The 25,909-nt window shown below is 38.4% G+C and overlaps 1 protein-coding gene and 1 long non-coding RNA gene across 2 annotated transcripts; both read left to right on the top strand.

The window, feature by feature from the left end:
- The first annotated feature begins 14,700 nt into the window (after positions 1-14,700).
- On the top strand, positions 14,701-18,058 carry LOC104243466 (uncharacterized). The gene is made up of 2 exons (XR_715201.2): positions 14,701-14,820; positions 17,529-18,058. It is a non-coding gene; the product is annotated as an uncharacterized lncRNA (long non-coding RNA).
- Positions 18,059-21,316: 3,258 nt separating this feature from the next.
- LOC138872491 (uncharacterized) lies at positions 21,317-23,865 on the top strand. Its single transcript, XM_070150633.1, has 3 exons — positions 21,317-21,990; positions 23,149-23,699; positions 23,804-23,865. Exons 1-3 carry the CDS (start codon positions 21,317-21,319, stop codon positions 23,863-23,865), a joined length of 1,287 nt encoding a protein of 428 aa, XP_070006734.1.
- Positions 23,866-25,909: the final 2,044 nt, after the last annotated feature.

The raw sequence follows: 25,909 nt of genomic DNA, 5'->3' as shown, positions 1-25,909 counted from the left end.
GGCTTCTGAAAGATATACTTCAATGCATCCAAGCGCGAAATGAGGTAAGTAGTGTAAGATGACAAATAATGTTTCAATTTCTGTGCCACCCAAGTTAGGGCACAACATATCCTTTCCAGGTGAGTGTACTTAACCTCATAAGTCGTGAACTTCTTGCTAAGATAGTAGATGGTCTGTTCTTTCCTGCCGGTGATGTCATGCTGCCCCAGTACACAGCCAAATGAATTTTCCAAGACAGTCAAATAAAGAATCAAAGGTCTCCCTGGTTCTGGCGGTACCAGCACAGGCGGGTTAGACAAGTATCCTTTTATATCATTGAATGCTTCTTGACACTCATCAGTCCACTTGATCGCAACGTCCTTCTTCAGCAACTTGAAAATAGGCTCACAAGTTGTCATGAGCTGAGCAATAAATCTGCTGATATAGTTCAACCTTCCTAACAGACTCATCACTTCAGTCTTGTTCCTCGGAAGGGGAAATTATTGTATGGCTTTGATCTTTGATGGGTCCAACTCGATGCCTCACCAACTGACTATGAATCCCAACAGTTTTCTGGATGGAACACGAAATGCACACTTGGCGGGGTTAAGCTTGAGGTTGTACCTGCGAAGCCTCTGGAAGAATTTCCTCAAATCCTCGATGTGGTCGGCCTGATGCTTTGATTTTATGATCACATCATCTACGTATACCTCAATCTCCTTGTGTATCATATCGTGAAACACAATAGTCATTGCCCTCATATAAGTTGCCCCAACATTCTTCAAACCAAACGGCATTACCCGGTAGCAATAAGTTCCCTAGGGTGTGATGAATGCCGTCTTTTCTGCATCTTCTTCATCCATTAGAATCTGATGATACCCAGCATAACAATCCACAAAAGATCCAATCTCATGCTTGGCATAATTATCAATCGAAATGTGGATATTGGGTAGTGGGAAGTTATCTTTCAGATTTGCTTTATTGAGATTGCGGTAATCGACGCATACTCTGATTTTGTCATCCTTCTTTGGTACAGGCACGACATTAGCCAACCAAATAGGATATCGAGTGACCTGAATAACCTTTGCATCCAACTGCTTGGTAACTTCTTCTTTAATCTTCACACTCATATCAGTTTTGAATTTCCTCAACTTTTGTTTGATGGGAGGGAATGCTGGATCAATGGGCAATTTGTGGACCACTAAATCAGTTCTTAAACCTGGCATGTAATCATATGACCACGCAAAAACATCTTTGTACTCGATGAGTGTTCTGATTAACTCCTCCCAGATTTTTGGCTCGAGGTGGACACTTATTTTAGTTTCTCGGACATTGTCTGTGTCCCCTAAATTGACAGCTTCTGTGTCATTCAGGTTGGGTTTGGGTTTTTCTTCGAAGTGAATTAACTCCTTACTAATTTCTTCTAAGGCTTTATCCTCATCATCGTATTCTGATTCGTAATCACAATCTACTTCTTGAACTAACATTTTAGAATCATATTGATTTTTAAGACTGGGCTGAGGATTCCTTATGCATACCACGTCATTAGAACCAGCGTAAAAAGAACTGTATAGAAAAGAAAGCAAAACAAAAAGGAAAACCATCAGGAATGATGAAGAAAGGGAAATTGTATTTTATTGAATGATAAAAGATAACAAGGTTTGCACACTCAAACAGACTAAAAAAATGAAATCCGGATTACAACCCTGGAATAATCCATACAAACTTAAAGGAAAATCAAAGCAAACTACCAAGGCTCCTTCCGAGTAGGGATAGGAGTAGCCTTCCAATTATTAAGCTTTGTTGTTGGCCCGACAAATTGCACTTCTGCGTTGCTAGAACCTTCTCCAATTTCCACCAGTTCACACTGTCGAACAACTTCTCAAATCTTTCCATTAACTCCTTGTCTAGATCAATCACAAAACTAGGAATTGCTGTCACTGGGCGACTCCTCGTACCGGACTTGACAAATGATCTGGAAAGACGTGGGACCGGCTTTGGAAGGACCCATGTCCTCTGTTTTAATTTCCTGGCTCTTTTTATGTCTGCGACTGTGGGCTTGAATCCCAGACCAAATGTTCCCAAGTTTTAAGGAAGAGACACGGGCTGTATGATGCCTTGCAGATCTGACCCCGAACCCTTTACTGGTACAAAACCATTCTTCAGTATTTCATACGCTACCATGACTGATGCGGCGGTTATCTTCGAATTTGGGATACACTTCCCCTCTGGAACTTTCTCGACTGACATTGTGTCAGAAACTTGGTAGACCCATGATCCCTTATCACCTTCCACCTCAATGAATGGCACAATGGTGTTGTTGTGAGCGCACAAATTATCTTCGTCGTGCACAACTATTTCCTGTCTGCCCATTCGAACTTGACCATCTGATGGAGTGTTGATGGTACTGCTTTAGCGGCGTGGATCCATGGTCGTCCTAATAGCAAATTGTAGGAAATAACTATATCCAACACTTGGAATTCCATTGTGAATTCTACTGGACCTATAGTCAGCTCCAACATTATGTCCCCGACTGAGTCTTTGCCTCCGCCGTCAAATCCTCGCACACAGATACTGTTCTTATGGATCCTCTCATATTCTACTTTTAGCTTGCTTAAAGTGGAGAGTGGACAGATGTTCACACTTGAACCATTGTCAACCAATACCCGGGTAACCACGGAATCCTCGCATTTTACTGTCAAGTAAAGGGATTTGTTGTGCTCAGTACCCTCTATGGGCAATTCATCATCGGAAAAAGTGACTCTGTTTACTTCAAAAATCTTGTTGGCTATCTTTTCCAGATGTTTCACCGAGATCTTGTCGGGAACATGGGCCTCATTCAGGATTTTCATCAATGATCAGCGGTGCTCATCTGAATGGATTAACAATGAGAGCAATGAGATCTGAGCGGGCATTTTCCTCAACTGCTCTACAATAGAATAGTCATGCACTTTCATTTTCCTCAAAAATTCCTCTGCCTCTTCTTTAGTTACAACTTTCTTCACCGGCGTTGGATCATCCTTAGTTCTTCTTAACTCCTTGGGAGTAAAACACCTTTCTGAGCAAGTCAAACCTTGTGCTTCACAAACTTCTTCCTTGATTTCTTTTCCTTTGTAATCACCATCACCCGTTCATAATTCCAAGGAACAGCTTTGTTGTTGATCACTGGAAGCTGAGTTACTAGTTTTATAATAACAGGCTCTGTGCGAGCCCCCTTCACGACCACAACAGGTTCACTTGCAACCCCTGGTACTACCACTTTAGCTTTCTCGAGTTTCACTGCAACAATGCTTGACGACCCTTTCTCGGCTACCACAGCTGGCTTATTGTCTACCCCTTTCAACTGGACCATTTATTTCCCATTAGTTACCTTTTCCTTTAAGCTGGTTTCACTGGAACGGACCATCATTACCGTCTGCAAGGGCTTCTTGGGATCCCCTCCTTTGTGTATCAACTCAATCATATGGGTCTCATGGTGAGCTGGCAGTGGATTCTGATTGATATTTGGTGCTTCTAGGGCATGAACCTCGATCCGATGAGTATCAATAAGCTCTTGCACAGCTGTTTTCAGTTTCCAACATTTCTCTGTATCATGCCCCGGGGCTCCTGAACAGTACTCACAACTTACCGAGTGGTCAAGATTTCTAGGAGGAGGATTTGGCATTTTAGGCTCAATTAGATTCAGCATGCCCAACTGCCTCAACCTGTGGAAAAGACTGGTATATGATTCCCCCAGTGGAGTGAAAGTCTTTTGCTTCTGTAACCTCTCATTCTTGAAGGCTTGGTTTGGTAGGAAACCCGTTTCGGGGGGATTTCTGTAGGCTCTTAGGGGTGGATATGTATTTTGTGGAGCTGGGTATGGATTTGGTGGAGCCGGCGTACGCCATTGTGCGTGTGCCAGAGTTTGGGTATAGGTTTGTGCATGATGGACGGAAAAATGGGGATCTGATGATGGGTAGTAATGTTGTGGAGGGCTATATGGAGTGTGGGGGTAATTTTTGTGGTAGGGTCGTGGTTGGCTATAGTAGGGTGACGGGCCTCTAGATCCGAACCAGGCACCGAATTCAACAGTCATGACATCTTCTTTCTTCTTCTTCCCAAGTACACCCCCAGTACCGCTTTGAATGGCCTGAGTGGTTGCCTTGATCGCTGAATAACTCATGATTTTGTTGGACTTAAGCCCCTCCTCGACCATGCCTCCCATTTTTACAACCTCATTAAAAGACTTGCCAATTGCGGACACCAAATGACCAAAGTAAGTTGGCTCCAAAGCCTGCAAAAAGTAATCAACCATCTCGCTCTCTTTCATTGGGGGATCTACCCTTGCTGCTTGCTCCCTCCACCGACAACCATATTCTCTAAATCTTTCACTGTGCTTCTTCTCTAGCTTAGTCAAAGATAGTCGGTCTGGAATGATCTCAAGATTATACTGAAAGTGACAAGCGAATGCTTGTGCCAGGTCATCCCATGTGTACCATCTTCCGTGATCTTGGTGGGTTTACCACTCCAATGCTTCTCCACTCAAACTCTAACTGAAGTAATCCATTAGCAATTCATCCTTTCCTCCGACTCCCCTCATCTTACTGCAAAAACCTCTCAAATGAGCCACCGGATCACAGTGTCCGTTGTACAAGTCGAATTTGGGCATTTTGAACCCTGCTGGTAGTTGTACATTTGGGAATAAACACAGGTTTTTGTAAGCCACGCTTACCTGACCTCCTAGCCCTCTCATATCCCTGAAGGATTGTTCTATGCTTTTCATTTTTCTGAACATCTCCTCATGTTCGAGATTTTTGGCTGGTTTCTCAGCTTCTCTCGGGAGATTAGAACGTGGATCGTAGGGGTAGGTTTCGGGAGCTTTGAAGGTGGGTTCCGGGGGATAATACTGGTTGTCCTGAGCTTGGAACACTGGTTCACTCAGGGATCTATGGAGTGCAGCTGGTGGATATGCCACAAAGACAAGGGTGACTGGCGGAGGAGGGCATGGAATCGATTTTGATGGTGGAGCTTGCGACATATGAGAAGTAGTGCCATGGTAGTGTTGATAAATGGGAAAACCTGGATTGATGGCGGGATGATCCTGAGACTGAGCTAATGGTAGGGTAAAAGCCGGGTTGGCTGGGTAAGACGGTGGTGATTGCCCTTGGGACCAGGCCTGGTACATTTTGGCCATCTGTTGCTTAAGCTTGAACATCTCCTCTTTCGTTTTATTGACGTCCAACTCCTCTACCTCAACACTAGTGTCGACCTCCGGGATAGACATGATTTCTGGTAGTGGTCCCTTTGATCTGATTTGGTAATGATAATGTGCTAGTATCCTCTAAATAAACAAACTGCTTGAACTCTCTGGAAAACAACAAACTTGTTAGTTCTTAGAGTTTAACACATATGTAATTACACGTTGGGATGCAATGCACCTAGGCAATTAACCATTTTCTATCATGCATTTGCTTCGGTTGCGTGCGTCATCCCGGCCTCTCATAATTGTGCCCCTTCTTTTAAGCTTCTTTTATTCAATCCTTCTTTATTTCCCCTTTTTCTTTTTAGTGGTGGTCGAATCCTATAGAGATTGCCTACGTATCATGTCCTTGCATGAATCAGACCGTGCGTAGTTCTATCGAAATAAGTGCGAAAAGCAAAGAGACAATTTTTGGAAATTTTTGATTTTTCATTAATAAACATTCTATTACAAACTAGACGCTTTCGGAAAGGAAAATAACAGACTTGAAACCAAACCAAGTACAAACTTAAGAACTTCTAATAGACTCTAATGCGAAAGGAAAAACAGACTCTAACAGACAACAGACTATAAGGAAAAAGAAAATGCAGACTCGAACTACGAATACATTAAAGTTTTAAATTTAGGTGCCCGCGGGGCGTCATTCGGCCTTGCAGTGGGCTTAGGTGTAAGGCCCCTTTCCAGCTGTTCCAATTCATACATGATTTGCTTCACAAATATCATCATTGCCGAGAAGAAAGTAGTGCGGGTCATGTTTTCACACACCCGACATTTCCTGGTAATAGCATGAGCAATAGTCAAAATCTTGTCCCTGGTTCGGTCTTTCTCTAGGAGTAGGCGTTCTATCTGATCCCCTCTAGCCTTCAAAACCCGAGAATCATGCAGATGTTGTTTCTGTAACTGTTGTATTTCATCTTCCATCAAGGCCATTAGATCATAGCAGTGTTCACTTTCGGTTTCAAAAGCCTTGGCTTGTTTAGCCGCCTCGCTCTCTAGGGTGGTCACCTTCCTTTTTAGACTGGCAATGGTCTTTTCATAATCCTTCCTCGCCTGTTGTAAGTACTGTGTGCGCTCTTTTGTTCTTTTTGCCCATTGTGCCTGGAGTTGTGCTATGGTACCCTCAGATTTCTTCAAATCATCCCGGCATTCATTGATTTCCTTTTTCAACCCTTTTATTAACCGCTCATCCGACCGACTCCTTTGTTGGTTGTCAGCATCTATCCTCATTTGTCGGATTTGGGCTTTCAGCGCCTCATTTTCTTGGGCCAATTTTTTCTTTTCTCCCTGATCGGCATCAACTTGCAGACTATTTTCAAATTCCAGGTCTCTAATCTGTTGCTTCAGCTTACCTATTTCTGCCCTGTAACTCTCTTCTTTTGCTAACCAACCCCATTGCTCTTGTGAATCATTAGTAAACTGTTGGACATGGGCTCTTTTGGCGGGCCTTTGGAGAATCTGGAACCTTTTCCCAAACCATGCATTATACTTCAGGTTCACCTCACCTTTAGCCAGATCTCGGACCATAGTCTTAGGCTCGAGGAACCGGCATTCGTTCCACAATTTGCGAATTTTATCTTCCGGGAATGTGGCTCTCGGCCTTAACTCAATGACGTGCTTGCTCAAGTCTTCATCTTTGGGGATGACTTGAAACCTTCCCAGTTGGCGTAGTACCCGATGGGGAGCATACGGTTGGATACTCCGAACACCCATTAAAAAATATGACACTCTCCTGCTGACATATATAGCACCTCGGTAACGGGCAACCACCCAAATGCCCATTCAATTTGATCGGCAGTCAATGACCTCAGTCGTATGAGCCAAGCTTCGGTACCGTCAGGAAATGCAATACCCCTTACCCGCTTTTCAAATTCTTTGATATAGCTTAACCCAGTCAGCCCATAGTTCATGTACCCCGCCCGGTGGCACTGATGTTCTTGCAACCACAACTGAAGTAATAAATTGCAACCTTGGAAAAAATGTCCTCCCTCCCTGCAAACAGTCAATGCTCGGTAAATTTTTGACAAAATCAGGGGAACTATAGTGCTATCTGCCCTTTTAATTGCAACATCAACCATCCCCACGAGACCTGTCTCTATTTTCTTATCTACTCGTGGACAAATCACGATTCCCAAGAATGCCGTTATGAACGCCAAGGTTCGTCTTGCTTCCCATTTACTTCTGTTCCCAGCATGGGTTAGTCCCAGATTTTGTTCTTCGAAACCCCGAGGATTACCATAACGTTGATACAGGAACTGAAGAGTGCAACATCCTCCCGACAAATCATCATTCTGAACACTTCAGCTGATGTTTAGCAAATCCAAAAATTTGTGCGGAGATACCGGTCTTGGTGACAGCAAATATTGACCCCTCATATTTCCATTCAGACCCGCATAACCCGCGACTTCCTCCAACATAGGCGTAAGCTCAAAACCCCCAAAGCGAAACACATTGCGGGTCGGGTCCCAAAATGGTATTAAGGCCTCGATGACATCTGACTTTGGCTTGACATTTAGTAGACCGACAAGACCTCCCAGAATTCTAGCCACTATTTCTTTGTTGCCTTCTCCCAGATCATTCCACCACATGTGGAGTTGGAGGGGGACCTCATTAAGTATGGTGAAAGATTCATTTGCATTTGTGCTCATCCTGCATATTTATTAAGGTGATTAAGAAAAAGGTAAATTTATTTGATTCAAAACAAAACTACTATTTATTTTTTTTCCAAACTAAAATGAAAGACCCGATTTTTCAAACACCGGCCTTTCAGCACTTCAGAGACGAAGATTTTAAGGCTGTGTGGATTAACCAATCGAAATCTTAAAAATGACCAAAGGTGGCTATTTATGCAAAATCGGCCTTCCGGCGTCCCTTTTGGGGACAATCGGCTATTTTTGACAAAAACGGCATCACTCGACTTATTTATGATGAAAATTAAAATATGACATTTTTGGCTATTTTTGCAAAAGGGGAAGTTGGACCCGATGAGGGTTGCCTACGTATCTCACATCCGGTGAGAATTAAACCTGCCTAGTTCGAGCAGAGAAACTAGCTATTTTTGAAAATAAGATTCTTTTCCCTTTGTTCCTTTTATAACAAACAAACAAACTATTTTTCTTCTCTGTTTTTGAAAACAAGACAAACTAAAATAAAAGACTCTTTTTCACGCATTTTTGCTTTTTGAGTAAAACAAACAATTTTAAAAACATAAAATATTTTCTTTTTATTTTCTGAAAATTTCGGCAGAGTTTCAACAGTATTTGGGCATTGGTTTTATTCTAAAAATAGGTAATTAACTCTCTACACTGCTATTTCCTCTCTCTCCTTTTTCTTTTTCTCAAATTTCTGATATTCCCGAGATTCAGAAGCCGGTCAGCATGCAAGTCCGAACAAATAAATGCATAGAAAACAAGTAGGATGCATCAGGATGGTCTTTTTCATTTCATGTTGTTTATCCTAGACGGACCCAACCCCTATGTTGAGTCCCCTAAGTCAAATGCACATGATGCAAATAAGCGTTCCTACTAGGGATCCGACATGAAGTTGAGTTATTCTAGGTTCAGAACCTGGGTGTTTGTTCTAGACCTGGCTTACCCGAGCGGACAGCTCGAGCCGAGGGGTAGCGTACCGGGAATACAGAAGCTTCGCCGGCTTTGCAACTTGTCCGAACCTCGTTCTAAATTTGGGATATGACTCTAACAGAAGAGAAGTTACAAGAAGTGCACACTTCTTCATGATTTAGAAGACTTAGAGAGAAGAGGAATTTCGCAACAGTTTATATACAGTTCACGAAATATCAAAGCGGTAAAAGCAATCAATTAACACATTAGGCCCAAATCATGTAACAAAATCAGATAATGGATAAAGCCAACTATAACAATTATTCTAAGCTTGAATTCTTGAACCCTGAACCAGAGATTCTGGGTTTGCTTCCCCAGCAGAGTCGCCAGAGCTGTCACACCTCCTTTTTCCTACATCCGAAGGTATATAAGGGAGTTTTTCCAATTAAAGTGACATTATTCGAAATGAGATTCGTTTATTTAAAGATTCAGAGTCGCCACTTGGGATAATTTATGGTGTCCCAAGTCACCAGTTCGAATCCCAAATCGAGGAAAAGATTGACTCTGTATTGTAGCCTGCGAACCAGAAATCCGGGTAAGGAATTCTGTTAACCCGGGAGAAGGTGTTAGGCACTCCCGAATTCTGTGGTTCTAGCATGGTCGCTTCACCATTTATACTTGGCTTAAATTATTTAATTATGTGTTTAGAAACTACATGCATTTTTACCTTTACCGCTTTTAATTGCGTGATTTACTCGTACTTAAAGAATTATCGAGTTACGCATACGTATACTCGTGTGGTTTGGCGAGTCAAGAGTCATGTCATGCGTACGTGTACACAATTCACAACACTTAATTTATTTAAGAAAAAAAAACTTAGTCAAAGTCGCCCGGACGCGAACCTTAATTTATTTTTGAAAATTCGTAAGTATGTCACGCGAACATGTCCACAATCACGATAATATTTTAAACGGCCCTAAAGGTTTCTCTAGGAATATTTATTATTTTACCTCTACATTATGAAATTAACACAAGAGCCATTTGTTACTAAGTGTCTAACTATGGCTTGCCTCAAATTTCCATTTTTTAAGACCCTAATTATTTAACACTAAAGTACTTGAGAAGTCCCTTCCAAACAACAAGGCTTTATTAAACCATTTTATTAGCGGAAGGGCCTGAATATTTTGGCAACGCCAGCTGCAAGCAAGGACTTCAGGATCGAATCCCTGAAGCCATACCTACCAGTGATCTCTCATAATCTTTTTAACCGTTGAGGAGGGGAGAAAAACGAGTCGGGGCATGAATAAGAACTTTATATATATCAATCAACAATAATCCCCTTTTAAACTAAGGCATAAACTATATGGAAACATCAATTGGTTACAGTTAAGACCAGACAATCTATACATGCATAGCCAAAATTTCAGCAGAAGCTATTGTTGTATACAATCTATACCTTGAGCACAGTTGGACAACTTAACACATGAATCATAACAAGAAAACAAAAGTATAAACAGCAGAAGCTAATAGAATTTAACATTCAAACAAGACTCTTATTCAAATTCCAATTCGAACATCCAAATCTGTATACAAATTCAATCTGGTTCCAACTTGTGGCACTTCATTTGTTAGCAAAGGGTATGAAGGAATACCTGGAAATGAAAGTCAAAAGGGGGTGAGATCAGAAGTAAAAACAACAGCAATCACCAGCAGCAACAAAATAGTCCCAGTTTTAATCCAGCTATTAACCCCAGATAGTTCAATGAAACAGTATATGGAAGATGGTTTCAGCCAATTCAAAATTGAAAACCAGAAAATAGAAATCAATGAAACAGTAAATTCCAGTTTTTTTCCAGTATTTTCAGAATGTTTTCTTGTCTCCCTCTCTCAGAATCTCTTCCAAGTATTCTTAGCTCTCTGCCCCTGTATATCCAGTGTATCCAGAATGTATATTGAGTGTATACCTCTCTCTCCGTCCCCCTCTTTTTTCTTCTCTAATTTGATTTTCAGCTCCCTTAAATGGGCATTCAATTAGTGCATTTTTCACTACCAATTCAACTTTTCATTTATTTAATCATCCACTTAATTGTCCACTCAATTAGTGCTTTTAGTTAATTTGATAATGCAAATACTACCCTACCACTATTAGGAGCTTCTCAATTAGTAAATTGGCCCAACCAAATTTTCCTCTTCTTATTCTCAATGGGTTTGGCTGAGTTTTGGTTTTGGGCCTGGCTAAATTGGCCCAACCAGATTTTCCTCTTCTTATTCTCTTTTCCTTTTCAATTTTCTTTTCAACAATTAAAACTAAAATCCTAGTTAATTATAAAACACCAAATTAACTTAAAAATACTAATTAATTCTAACTAATAATTATCACAAATAGTTAAATGCCAAATTAAAAGAAAATCACACAATTTGACTAAAATTACAAAAATATGTTATATTTTTTTTTGAATTTTCATTTTTGTAAAACATCTAATTATTAATTAATTCCAAAAAATGTAAAAATCAAATCTCAAATGAAAATGCTATATTTTTGTATTTTTAATGCATTAACAAAATTAAACATGCACACAAATATATGCGAACAATCAGGGAAATCACACAATAATTCCTAAAAATAACACATAATTAAAGAAAAGACCTAATTTTGGGAATTCCTTTGGAGTAATTCGTATGAGGCAAAAATTGCGTGCTCACAGCCGATTTTAACCGGTTCTCGAAATAGATTCAAAGTAATGGCCTATAATTTTGTTAGCGACGGTCAGGCCTCCTCGAGTCGCGTTAATTTGGCTGGTGCAGCCGTTTTGACCGTAGTCACATGTGTTTGGCCGGAGCCATTTTTGATCCCGAGTGATAGTTTAGGCGTCTACATTGAGGGTATGCCCTTTCGGGAGTCTTACAAATGCGACACATAGCCCAAACTTTGGGATTGAGTTTTATGCCTGTTGTAAGGTCTTAAAAAAATTTCATGCCTGTTGAGGTCTTACAGTTTTTTCATGCCTGTTGAGGTCTTATAGTTTTTTCATACCTATTGAGATCATACAATTTTTTCATGCCTGTTGAGGTCTTACAGTTTTGTCGTGCCGTTGAGGTCTTACAGTTTTGTCATGCCGTTGAGGTCTTACAGTTTTTTCATGCCTGTTGAGGTCTTACAGTTTTTGTTGCTATGTTGAATAGATCTTGCTAGACCGAGTTTGCCCGCTCGGGGTCTTACGGCCTCGGGTTTTTAAGTTAGTGGCGACTGGTGCCTGTCTCCGAGTCGTCGAGCTTGCTTAGGCTCGAAGGCCGTTGCTCGTGAGTTCAAAGTTGCCTCATTGAGGGCTTACGAGCATGGGGTTCCATCCCTTGAGGCCGTGTGTTTCTCTTCCGAACTTTTGACGTTAGTCTCCGAGTACTCAAGGTACCTTCGATGTTGGTGGTGCTTGGCGATTTACGTGTTGCCTTACCTGAAGGTTTTATGATTTCGGAGTTTCGACCCGAAGGTCGTCAGAGTGTCGAGTTGCCAACCTCAGTCCCTGAGTGTTTGGGACGTTTCCAGTGGAGTAATTGTTACCTTATTTTGCGAAGGTGTTTTTGACAAAAGGTATTCTTTGATCGTCCAGTACAATAGTACACGTATTCGCCGACGGGAGCCTGGCTATATGGACACGGTTCGTTCGACTGTTTGGCCCGGTACATTACTTTCCTACAAGAACCCCATTTGGCATTTCATGACTTTTCCGAGTGGGCGGCTTTCTAGGAGGATGCCCCTCATCGTTCAAAGTTGATTGCAAAAGAAGTTTTGAGCATTTGGTGAGTTTCACTTAGGCAGCTCGCAGACGTTGCATCGTTAAAAACCTTACTGGTAAAACCCTTCCTTTGGGAAAAAAAACTCGGTCGAAGGAAAAGAGTGCAACGAGTGCGTTTTAGAACCTTAAGGTCTTCAAGCAGGGTTAGCGTTCTGACCGCTCCGATCGAGTGTCTGCATAAGGGTTATTCCTAAATTTGAAACAAAAAGAGAGATGGTCGTACCTTGAAGTGAGATATGCTGGCGATGCCTCGGGATTGATTCGCTACAATCGTGAGAGTTGATTTGTTTCAATTTCCCGATGTGAAGACGCGGTATGGTTCTTTACTTTGTTCTTCTAAGTTTGATCGAGGGTGAGGCCCGATTTGCCCTTTGGTTTACTCAGGGGCGGAGGTACGAATGTTGGTACCACATCGTGTATCGCGAACATTTCCTTCACCGCATGTTGTTCCCCGTAGACGGTTTTAATTCCGTCCTTTGTTGGAAATTTTATCATCTGGTGAAGGGTGGACGACACTGCTCTCATGCAGTGTATCAACGGCTGCCCGAATAAGGCGTTATATCTCATGTCTCTTTCGATGACATGGAATTTGGCGTCTTGGGTTGTGCCGGCCATGGTGACGAGAAGGATGATTTCTCCTTTTGTTGTTTCACTTGCCATGTTTAATCCGTTGATGACTCGAGTGGCGGGCACAATTTGGTTGAGCAATCCGAGATGCTCTATCACTCTCGACTTGACAATATTAGCCGAGCTACCTGGATCCACGAGTACACATTTTATTTGAAAAGAATTTATAAGGAAAGAGATTACTAGTGCGTCATTGTGGGGTCGAGACAAGGTCTCGGTGTCTTCTTCGCTTAATATGAGGGCGTCCTTGGGAAAAACCTCATTATTGGGAACGTCTTCAGCCTTGACGGACATTTCCAACAATTTTATCACAATAAATTCCCTATTCACCCGGAGTCCCCAAAAAATCTCTCAGAGTTTCATCGTCTTCGATGTTAAACTCAGCATAACAAGCAAACCCTTGCGGAGTCACAGAATATGGATATCTTCCGGTTATTTTAAGATTCACCGAAGGTTTGCTCAATCTCATTTTATTGCATAAAAATGATACCAGTCTATCGTACTCTATTATAAGTGGCAACTTAACATGACTCTGTAGAGATAAACTATAGCTCACTGAGTTATTCGCCACCACAACCTCATCCGCCCCTCCCTCCCCCCCCCCCAAATATAATGAAACCCTTACTTTTGCTCTTCAGACATTATGAAAAAGCTTGAGAATTTAACAAGAAAAATTTATCACGAAGTTGGAGTATTTCTGAATGATAATTCTCAAACTCCTTAACGCCTTTATATAAGGCAATGCCAATTCGGGGGGTCAAATTTTTGGAAGTAAAACGCGATTTAGAAGGGCATTTTACATATTTGAATTATTGTTATATCAATTAAGCGCAGAAGAGTTATTAGTGGGTCCACAAAATACATAAAATGCGGTTTAATACCACATTTTATATAAAATGCGATACTGAACCGCGTTTTATATAGTTATCTTTTCAGCTATTGGGTAAAACGCGGTATGCTAAAGCATTTTATTTTATATAGAAATGTAATTTTTTTTTTACACTCAAAACAGTATTTTGAGTCCAATAGGTTCGGGACTCTCTTTTTTTTCTTAATTTTTTTTTTTACTTTTTCTTTTCTTTTCCTACTAGATATGTGCTTTTGCAGTTTTTACAAAAGTTGACACTTATTTCAATTTGAAAAGGTTTTTCGAAAAGATTTTCTTACCGCCTTTTGGAAACAAACAGTCACAAATTATAAGGAGCCTAGACAATGCACAGGATGGTGAACTTCTAATCCCATCCGTCTAATTAGGTATTACACCAAATAAAAAACAAACCTCTTACCTAACTTGGCAGGCAATTAACCAAACCCCATGGACTGAACAACCAAAGTAGTATAGTGCCTTTTAAAGTATGTCTTGTCTAAAACTAGAAGCGTAAAACTAGTAATCTTGTATCTTTTAGGGGTGTATTTGGTAATGTGAAGAAATGAAGGTAGGAATATGAACAAAATTTTTCCACATTTGAGAAAACGTGCAACTTGCGTGTCTCCAACTTGTCTTAATTAATTTGAAATAAAGTGCAGGTGATGCCACTGACCCGTAGTATAAAACGACGATGAATTGGTGCTGACTAGTTATGTGCTGGAGCTGATTTGGAGCATTTCTTAAAAATCAAGAACGGTAACGGCCCTCTAAATTTCTCTCCTATTTTTCTCTCTAAATTTCATGTAATAATTAATCCCTTTTACGTTATGGGATTTTTTTTCTTTTCTTTTTCTTGTTTGAGCTATATCTCATGATCTTGATTGTTGTGAACGACCATAGACTTCTTTCTGAAATGTTTATTGGTAGTTTTCTTGATTTTTGTTGGGTACTTTAATTGGATAATTGTCAACTACGTTGGAATTAGAAGAATGAATTGTAGTAAGGATGGAGTCAAAGGGGTCAATGAGTATTACCCATATTTTGATTTCAGATGATTCTTGATTAAGTCAATTATGGAACTAAGGGCATTTCTTAAATATGAAAAGTTGCTTGAAAGACCAGAACAGAATGTACATGTAAGTTCTCAGTGGTATTGTAATGTTCCCCTTTTGCAAAGAAATCTTTTCAATGTTTTTTCCCTCAGTGTAGCAGTTCTTATGGGGGGTAATATGCTAACTATTCTCCCCCCTCTATTACTTAATTATATATTGGTTTATGCTCTACCAACTGAAATTGTTTTAGTCTTATGCTTGCTTAGTCGTTTTTAGCCATCAATGCGAAGCGAGGAATTTATCCAAGGGTGTTCAAACTTGAAAGAAGTTAAAAAAATCTCTGACAAAGAGTGTTAACATATGTTATATACCTCTAAAACTTAATATTTTACGCAGCGTAATTTTCCGACGAACCCTTACCAAAGTGTAGCTTCGCCCCTGGTAGGCATCAGCCCATGCCATTTTACAACATTATGTATTGCAATGTTATGGCCTTAGTATTTTAACAAGAAAATGTGTTGCTGGCTGTACCCTTGCCAACGTGGTTTTGGCATAGCACTCCAACCATGTGTTTGACTTTTGGCAGCAACAGTATTCTGATTCCTAAATGCTTTGACATTTGCAAGTTAGAGGAAACTTTTAGATTTTCTCAAGGGATGGAAAAAATAGCAGCTTTATCAAAATTTATAGTTGCAATAGTTGAAATTCCAATGTGGTAGTTGCACAAAAGTATTAGTGGTATGGATCTGCCACTGCTTTATTGTAGCTCCTTGAGAGTAACCTTTTCTCCATCTGTTTCACAAGGCACTGTAGGTGTAGGAAATATGCAGGTTTTCTTTTGCCAGTGAAAGCTTAGGATAATTTACGGAGACATAGCTGAATATGATGTTGTTTATGTATGTTTCTTCACTTTGCAACTTTTTTTCTTTACTTCTTTCAATAGGATTCTACATAGTTGGCCGACCGTGTGTCAGGCTTCAACCATATACAATTTATTATCTACTCAATTGGTTACCCTTTTTTGTGTCTTCTCTTGCATAGGGTTTTTTGAGAATGCTAACAGGAGTGTTGATCACTTTGATTGATCAACATAATCATCTTACTTACATATTAGACATGTGATTGTTTGACTTTATCTTCCCTGGGATTTATCCTCTTGTTAGCTAAGAAGGCAGGTTATCTGATGTTGTTCATAGAGTTTGTCTGTGCAATTTTGTAAATGTCGGAAAGGGATAGGACCGCTGGAGGAATTTGGTTTCTGGTTGTGAGAGATCCTATGTTGTGGCTTCACTAAACTTAATGGCTTAAAGCAAACATTAGTCTGCCACTTAACTTCTTAGTCATGTTGGAATTTACAGATCTCCTTGCTATTTATGCAAGATTATGTTTCCTTTTCTTTTTCTTCTTTGGTCGTACAGTTGAACTAGTTCTTCAATTGAAGTGTGGTGGCATATGCGGAAACCAACTACAGCTTTTGTCCCCCAATGATCTATCTCGATCTCCTCAACCCCTGCACTGTTATGTTGAGCCTAGTGGCGCACCCACTTTTCACCTAATTCATATCTTGAGGAGTGGTTAACAAAAAGTAACATAATTTGGCATTTCCTGAATAGCAAGAAGCAAGAGATTGAATGTGAAATGCTTTTAAAGCCCTTAATATGTTTAGTCATGTCTTCCTGGTGGTAACATGTGAGGCTGACTTTTCATGCAGAGGTTGGAAATATAGTGCATATTTTCCTGAAATTCAGTCCTCATGAAGTTTTGGTAAAGACAGAAAGTAAAGAATATTCGTGGTCTTGAAGTAATGGCGGGTGAATTAATAGAATTTGGAGAGGACACAATAAGCATTAATTGGTGTCGTGTTACCTATAAAAAAATGCTGCTCTCGTATTAATATGTGATGGTTTATTGATACAAGAAGGAACTTCTGTAAGGGTGTTTAGCAGACGAATGCAACCTTATCAGCGAAACTTGGTTGCTTAATTGCCTGTGTTCTCCATCAAGATCAGATGCGGACCTACCTTTAAGGTAGGGGGTATGGGGGTCACATGCCTCCGGTAATTCCGAAAAAAATATATGTATATATGTTCTTAAAAAATAGGTATAGTATATATTTTGATAGGCACCCTAAGATTCAAAGCTTAGGCACCTGCAATGGTCGATTTGGGGGGTATAACTTGACTTTTAGTCCGCTGCCCGGGTTCGATCCCCAGTCCTACGTTTGCTCAAATTTTTATTTGATAGTGGTGCCCCCTCCACTTTCAAATCCTGAGTCTGCCTTTGAACAAGATGGGGGTGAACATGTTTATTGTATATTATCTATGTTACTATTCCTGATTACTACAGTTTTTTGTTTTGTCTATTACTATGTTTTATTTATCTTTATTTTCATTCAGTGTTGTAATTTTACAGAAAAAAGACAGTTATTATATGGATAAGAAAGCATCTGGCAAGGAAATCTCTGAGGAAGTGACTCGGGAGTCACTAATCGCCATATCATACTCTGAACCAGAGAAGGATCTTTCTATTGAATCTGAACCTGAAAACTCCAACTGTGAGAATGTAGTGAAATCTGTTAATGACGACGAAGATAATAAATATAGATCAGAGTTGATCTCCATATCCTATGAAGAGAGTCACCAGACACTGAAGTTGAACTAGTTTCACCTGGAGAATTCAAGGGCTAAATAAAAACAGCTGGTTTTATAGGCCAGCTCCATGTTAAAAACTCTTCTTTTGCTACATGTTATTTACTCATAAAGGACTGGACATTGCTTAAAACTTGTAGTGTTTCATGTATTATACATTTGAAGTCTGTTGTTGTAGCAGAAACATTCTTTACTAGGGGGTGTCATCCGACACCACTTGGCGAAAATTGTTACTTATATAGAAGTGTAAATAATACGTATCTTTTTAAAATAAAAAATAAAAAAATTGCTGTATATGTGTACAATAGGTCGCCATTGCTTAGAACTAACGGAAAGTAAATATCAATTTGGAACATAGGTTAAAAATTTAGTACCTTTAAATCACTACAGTGTCAAACTCAAACTCATTTACAAGATGAATTGTGATAAAATAATACTAGTTTGATATCGCTTGGTTTGTTTTAAGTATAGCTTTTGAATGAAGGTTGTTTACAACAGAGCAGCATGAATATTTTTTTTAATAAATTGGTTAATATAACCTAAATTATTCACTTGTTCATTTTACTTGCCACTTCTCTCAAATTCCTAAGATTAATTTTGCTAAGTAAATTCGAGGAGTTGTAAGTCCTTGCTTTACTTGCAGATCTACCGTCTATTCAGCTTAAGCGTATTAAGAATAAGTTTATTTAAGGGCAAAGATAACTTTTACCCTACCGAAATTATTTACATCCGGTGACCGCAAAAATATTATATACTATTTTATATATAGCATGCATAAATGTGTGTGTGTATATATATATATATAAAATATACTTTTTTTTTAGCTTTAGTTTTTGAGCTGCTATACAATGACATTTTTCCTTTCATTTAATACACTCTCATAATTATTCTAGAAATGCTTTTTGCGGGTTTATTTGGTTACTGTACATATAGAAATTGATTTTCTTGCTTCGAACTATTAGGTAACGAATGAAATATGTGATTTTTTTCATTCCTATACACTATTTGAAACTTTATTACCCTTAATATTCATGTTTAGTTAATTACCCGGCATAAACAAGTTTTGTTTACGAAATATATACAATCCACCTTAAAAGGCTCCCAATCCATTATTTGTGCCTTCAATCAATAGTGTAAAAAATTGCAGTTCAACTTCTCAATACACAAGAATAGGTTTTTAGGAGTGAAGTAACAAAATACGAGTAATAGCATTTAAGTTAATCACTCGCGGGTATAGACAAGAAAGTAGTTATAGTTAAATCCTGAGCAAACCAAAACAATTATTGATAAGATATTGGTACTCACAGTTAGAGAGTGACCAACCCAGTTTCAGGTTTTCTCTATCAAACACCAGCCGATATCCCGCCATGAAGTTCTCTGTACAGGAAAATGATTGTTAGCACTTCCAAAAATTGAGAGAGGAAATTGCAATATCACTTTTGCATTACAGTTTCACCCCCTTCCTTTGCAGGTGGAAATTATTATAGTTGCATACAGAAGGAAGAAACTACATGGGGAAGAGAGTCAGGCTTGCGTCCAATCATTCCGATATCTATGCCCGAAGGCTCCACAGCTAAACAAAATCCAACAGCACCCTACATAACGATATTGAATTAGTTCAAAATTAATTGGAAGTGAAGGACCAAAAGGTGGCATGATAAAAAAAAAAACCAGGAAAAATAAAATAGGACGCACCACAGATTTACACGTAATCAAAAGAACCAAAAAGTTCATCTCTGAGCTAAAAAATAGATGGAGTATATTCAAGAACTTACCTGACTGCCATAAATCACAAATACAGGATCCTGGACTATAACAGTGATGTTCGTCATGAACTTCAGAGTAAATGAAGGAATCTTTGGTAACCCTTTAGAACTGTCTAGGTTCAAATACACATTTGTAGCATTGTAGCATTCACTTCCCTGTCAAATTGTAACCGAAAAATGACCGGAAAAGGACATGTAAAAATATAGTACTATAAAGTACAATAAGCAGCAAATAGTTGTAAGCCTACCTCTTTAACGACTCTATCGTAAATTACATCTGGGAGAAATGTAAAGGATGTCCCACTATCCACAATGGCTTTGAAGTTTGTTTGTTCAATACAACTCATTTACAACTTATCTACAACTTTCACACATTATTTCTACCCAGTTAAATACAGCTACAATAACATACAACTTAAATACAAATTTTATACAAAATTTATACAATATGTCTTTTGTATATTTTGTATCTGATTAATACATAGTAAAAATAAATTTGATACAACTAATTATATATTATACAACTTATCTATAATTTTCATACATTATTTCTACTCAGTTATATACAACTACAATATTATACAACATAAATATAATTTTAATACAATGTTGTTCAACTTTCATACAATAGTTAAATAAATAAAAGAAAATATATAAATAACAGAATATAATTTTTCTACAATTTAGTAAATATAATGTATATCATGTCGTCTTCGTCTTCTTCTTCTTCTTCTTCTTCTTCGAGTTTCAATCTGAAATTCAGCCAAAACCAAGTCTAATCTTCACTAAAACCCCTCAAAATTGAGATATAAACTCCAAACCATATTCCCAATTATTTTCAACAACACCCAATCTAAACAAATAATGATTTTTGGAAACCCAAATTCGAATTCAAAGCTTCAAAGCTTTTTAATGGCTATCAATGGTAAAATTGCTGCTCTCTTTTCCTTTGCTTTACGTTAGTGGAATTAGGGATTGAGAGATAGAGAGAGACATAGAGAGAATTCTCAATTTTTTGCAACAACATCCAATTCAAACAAATAATATTTTTTGAAGACCCAAATTTGAATTCAAAGCTTCAAATCTTTTTAATGGTTGTCAATGGTAAAATCGTGGGTGGGTGCAAGATACGTGGGGGAGGGGGATGGGATGTGATGTGGAGAGAGAAACATGGGGGAGTGAAAGATATGTTAGAGTGATTTTAAGACACTAATTATTATCATTAATTCCCTTAAAATATACATAAATGGTAATTGGGTATATAAAATATAATTATAGTAAAACTTGAGTAGGGAGAATAATATAGTTTCATATAGTGTATAGAAATGTAAAAATCTCATGAAATATTATACATAGAAAATTATAATGAGAAAACTTCATTTAATTTGTAGCCACTAGGGCCAAACTTATATCATCTGATAGTCACAAAATAACCCCTTACAAGTAATAGCCTCAAAACAATAACAAACGCTAGCAATTGAAAAAACTGAAACTATACCCTCAACGCAAACGAAAAGGAAAACAGTCCTAATCGATTTTGTATCATAAATTCACGCGTTCAGTATGGGATCTTCAACCTCCAAACACTATAAAAGTCGCCCAATTATTCACATTGTGAAAAAAATTCTAGGGTTTCTGAAGATTAAACTCAGAGAAAAGCTCCCAAAAATTCACGCTGAAATCCAAAGTTTTTGCACAATTGCTGCCTACAATCAACTTAATAGAGTTGAGATTTCATTCTTAAATTGTGAAATTGATACAAAATCGACAAAATCAACTAATGTCTATGGAGATTGTGAATGCTGGAACTACCGTTCCAACTTTGATTCCGATTTTACTTCAACACAGTGGTAAATGGGTAAGTGAGAGTAAATTTGTTAATTTCCTTGTTAATGGTGTGTTGATCAATTCGGACTGTAGCTATGATTATTTTGTTGATGACATATACAAGCAATTGGGTAGAGATTCAATTACGAGTGCAATAAAGATAAAATATACAGTGAAGGATGGCTATATAGCAATTCCAATATACAATGATATGAGTGCGTGCTTGTATATGGAGATGAAAAAGAAAAACCTGGATATCACTGAATATCCATTATGCATAACATTGAAAACTGTGTATTCAAGTGCTGAATGCTCATATTCAAGTTCATACTTCGGTGGCAACTTACTCGCAACAACTTCAGCTGGAAACTTACTCGCAACAACTTCAGTTGGTTTACAATGTCAGAACGTAGAAAAAGTACACGGAACTAATATTGTTGAGATGATGGATAATCATGCAAAGGAAGACAAAATTGAGATATTGAAGGGAGATTGTATAATAGACAATCCACAACATGAAGAAATTGCAGAAGGTCAGTTGTATTGGGACAAAGATACACTCATTAGTGTAATGAAGCATTACACAATACGAGAAAAATGTCAATTTATAGTGGATAGATCATCTACAACAAGGTATGATTTCTACTTATAAGATTGCAATTCTCTGTAATTTTTTGTGTACAGATCTATATAAAAAATGTATAATTATTGTATAGTAAGATTGCACTTCTCTGTAATTTTGTGTATACAACAACAACAACAACAAAAACAACAACAACCCAGTGTAATCCCACAAGTGGGGTCTGAGGAGGGTAATATGTACGCAGACCTTACCTCTACCCCGAGGGCAGAGAGGCTGTTTCCAGGAGACCCTCGGCTCAAAGAGGCAACAAGAGACACTATATTAGTACTATCAATAGACTCATAATAAAATAACATAAAATACCATAAAATCCATAACATAACATAAATACCATAAAATAACAAAGTAACAACAATATAAAAGATATAGGAAATACGAGAAAGATGTAAGGTATACTAATACACAGCAGATAAAGCCCATCATCAGTAGTTGATCAATAGCATCCTAAGACTAATTCCTAACTGACTAGTCTCACTCTAGTACGCTGTAAAAAAGACATCACAATTTCCCCTAACCTACAACCTTAATGCTCGATCTCCACAATTCCCTATTTAGGGCCATGTCCTCAGTAACCCTAAGTCGCGCCATATCCTGCCTGATCACCTCTCCCCAATACTTCTTAGGTCTCCCTCTACCTCTCCTCGTACCCACCACCGCCAGTCGTTCACACCTTCTCACCGGTGCATCAGTGTTCCTCCTCTGAATGTGCCCGAACCATCTGAGTCTTGCTTCCCGCATCTTGTCCTCCATGGGGGCCACACCCACCTTCTCTCGAATATCTTCATTTCTAATCTTATCCTTCCTTGTATGCCCGCACATCCACCTCAACATCCTCATCTCTGCAACTTTCATCCTCTGGATGTGTGAGATCTGTATGCAATTTTTTGTATACAGATCTGTATAAAAATGTATAATTAGTGTATAGTGAGATTGTATGTCTCTGTATTTTTTTGTATATTGATATGTATAAAAAATATATAATTATTGTATAGTGAGATTGCACTTCTCTGTAATTTTTTGTATATAGATCTGTATAAAAAATGTATAATTATTATATAGTGAGATTGCATATATATACTGCTTGTTTATTTGAGACACAAGTGTAAAAATCTGAAGAAATGCATTATCAAACACTATATTTTAAATAGGTATTGTCTTACATGCGTGGATGAAAGTTACAAATGGAGTCTTAGATCTTCAAGTCTACACAAATTAAATGTCTTCAAGGTTAGACGGTTCAATGATGTTCACACTTTCCCAGAGATGAGTCGACTGTTTTCACAATGTTATGCTACTTCTTCAGCCATTGCAAAAATGATTTGCAACAAATATGCCAATCCAAAAATAATATACATTCCGGCTGACATCATGAGCGACATGAAACAACAGTATGGGATTAATATGAGTTACATAAAAGCTTATAGAACAAAAGAAAAGGCGCTTGAACTACTAAGAGGGATACCACGCGAATCTTATAGAAAACTGTCGGGTCACTTGTATATGATAAATATGACAAATCCTAATTCTGTCACAATGTTACATAAATCAGAGGACAGGCGCTTCATGTATGTTTTTGTCGCACTAAATGCATCAATCATAGGATGGAAATACTGTTACCCTATTGTAGTGGTTGATGGGACATTCCTCAAATCATCTCACAGAGGAACAATGTTAACAGCTAGCGCACAAGATGCGGCAGGTGAATATGTTGCAGACTCGTATAATAATTATATATGGTATAGATAGTTCTTATCTGTGTATAACAAAAATAATATGTGGATGCTTTCTTATTTGCTTAACCAGGTAAAAATGTTTCACTAGCATACGCTGTTGTAGATTCTGAAAATGATGCTTCTTGGGAATGATTTTTTGAAATGCTTAAACAGGCTTTTGGGGAAAGGGAAATGATGTGCATCGTATCGGATCGTCATGCAAGCATATTGAGGGGTGCTTCAATTGTGTATCTAGAGGTATCTCACTGTGTATGCATCTTTCATCTTTGGAATTGTTGATTGCCAAAAATTGTCCCACATCGGTGAAGGACAAAAATTGGATAGGAATTTCACCCTATAAAAGGAGGCCTAATGTTTAAGATTTAAACACACCTCTCATTTGCCTTCTCATCTTTTTAAGGCATTTGTATCTTCTCTCTTTAGTATTATTTCACTTGTATTTTTGGAGTGGAATAAAATATTGGTTGTGTCCGAGGAAGTAGGCAAAATTAGCCGAACCTCGTAAATTCTGGTGTTCCTTTTATTGTTGCCTTATTGTCTTATTTATTATTTAGTGGCTGCCATAATTTTGGTATAGTAGTTGTGACTTGTTCACACTATATACATTTGCCTTCCGCAACAATTGGTATCAGAGCCAAGGTACTGTCTAAGTATGCTCTGTAGTTGTAGCATAGTCTGATCTTCCACATCAGAAAAGATTTATCTTGGTAATTGAGTCAAGGTTCTGTCTGAGTATGCTCTGTGGTTGCAGCTTAGTCTGATCTTCCACACTATAAAGGAAATAATCTTGATTTGTGTCGTCAGCTATTAAATAATATTTGTGTCAAAGATGGGAGACAATAAACAAGAAGAATCTACATCAAGTGTCAATAATACGTATCATTGGCATCTTCGCTTATGATAAGAATTGTGTCAAATGCAAATTTGCGGTAGAAAATTTTGACGGGTCAAGACAATTTGGAATGTGGCAAGGCGAGGTTCTAGATGTCCTTTTTCAACAAGGGCTAGATCTTGCCATTGAAGAAAAAAGACCAGATGTTATTGGAGAAGAAGATTGGAGAATTATCAATCGTGTTGCTTGCGGTACCATTCGATGCTACCTTGTTAGAGAGCAGAAATATCTATACACAAAGAAAACTTCTGCAAGCAAATTATGGAAAGCACTGGAGGATAAATTTTTGAAGAAAAATAGTCAAAATAAATTGTACATGAAGAAAAGACTATTTCGCTTCACCTATGTTCCTGGTACCATGATGAATGAACATATCACCGGTTTCAATAAGTTGGTCACAGATTTACAAAATATGGATGCAACTTTTGATGATGGTAACTTGGCCTTGATGTTGTTGGGGTCACTTCCTGATGAGTACGAGCACCTTGAAACTACTCTACTCCATGGGAATAACGAAATTTCTCTCAGAAAAGTTTGTTCGGCTTTGTACAGCTATGAACAAAGAAAGGGAGAAAAACAGAAGGGCGGAGAAGGAGAAACACTGATTGTGAGGGGTTGTCCTCAAAATCAAACGAGGACAAAGAAAGGAAGATCCAAGTCAAGATCTAGACCCAACAAAGATGAATATGCCTTTTGTCGAGAAAAGGGGCACTAGAAGAAAAACTGTCCAAAGTTGAAGAATAAGGCCAAACATAAAAATGAAAAGGCCAGTATGGATTCAAATGTAGCTGATGGTGATGATTCAGACTTCTCATTAGTTACAACAGAGCCATCAATATCATCAGACATATGGTTAATGGACTCGGCTTGTAGCTATCATATGTGTCCCAACAAGGACTGGTTCGTGGATTTTCAAGAAGGAGAATATGGAGTCGTCCACACAACGGATAACAACCCTCTTACCTCATATGGCATTGGTTCAATACGATTAAGGAACTATGATGGAATGATCAGAACATTAACAGATGTTCGATATGTACCGGGTTTGAAGAAAAATCTCATCTCTGTGGGAGCCCTAGAATAAAAAGGGTTCAAAATCATTGCAGAAAATGGAGTGATGAGAGTATGCTTCGATGCACTAGTGGTAATGAAGTCCAATCGGAAGAATAATAACATGTACTATTATCACGGTAGTATAGTTATTGGGACAACAATAGTAACATCCAGTGACAAAAAAGAGGCAGAAGTAACCAGGCTATGGCACATGCGCTTGGGATATGCTGG

This window comes from Nicotiana sylvestris, chromosome 1, assembly GCF_000393655.2.
Source record: "Nicotiana sylvestris chromosome 1, ASM39365v2, whole genome shotgun sequence".
Lineage (NCBI taxonomy): Eukaryota > Viridiplantae > Streptophyta > Magnoliopsida > Solanales > Solanaceae > Nicotiana > Nicotiana sylvestris.
Note: the sequence above shows the minus strand (reverse complement) of the source record. Positions and strands in the feature narration are given on the sequence as shown.

Excerpts from the sequence above, each read along its gene's own strand:
- LOC138872491 (XM_070150633.1), top strand. The coding sequence starts at position 21,317 with ATGGAGATTGTGAATGCTGGAACTACCGTTCCAACTTTGATTCCGATT. Across the intron at positions 21,991-23,148 it reads GATAGATCATCTACAACAAG|GTATTGTCTTACATGCGTGG; the intron begins GTATGATTTCTA and ends TATTTTAAATAG. Across the intron at positions 23,700-23,803 it reads TAGCGCACAAGATGCGGCAG|GTAAAAATGTTTCACTAGCA; the intron begins GTGAATATGTTG and ends TTGCTTAACCAG.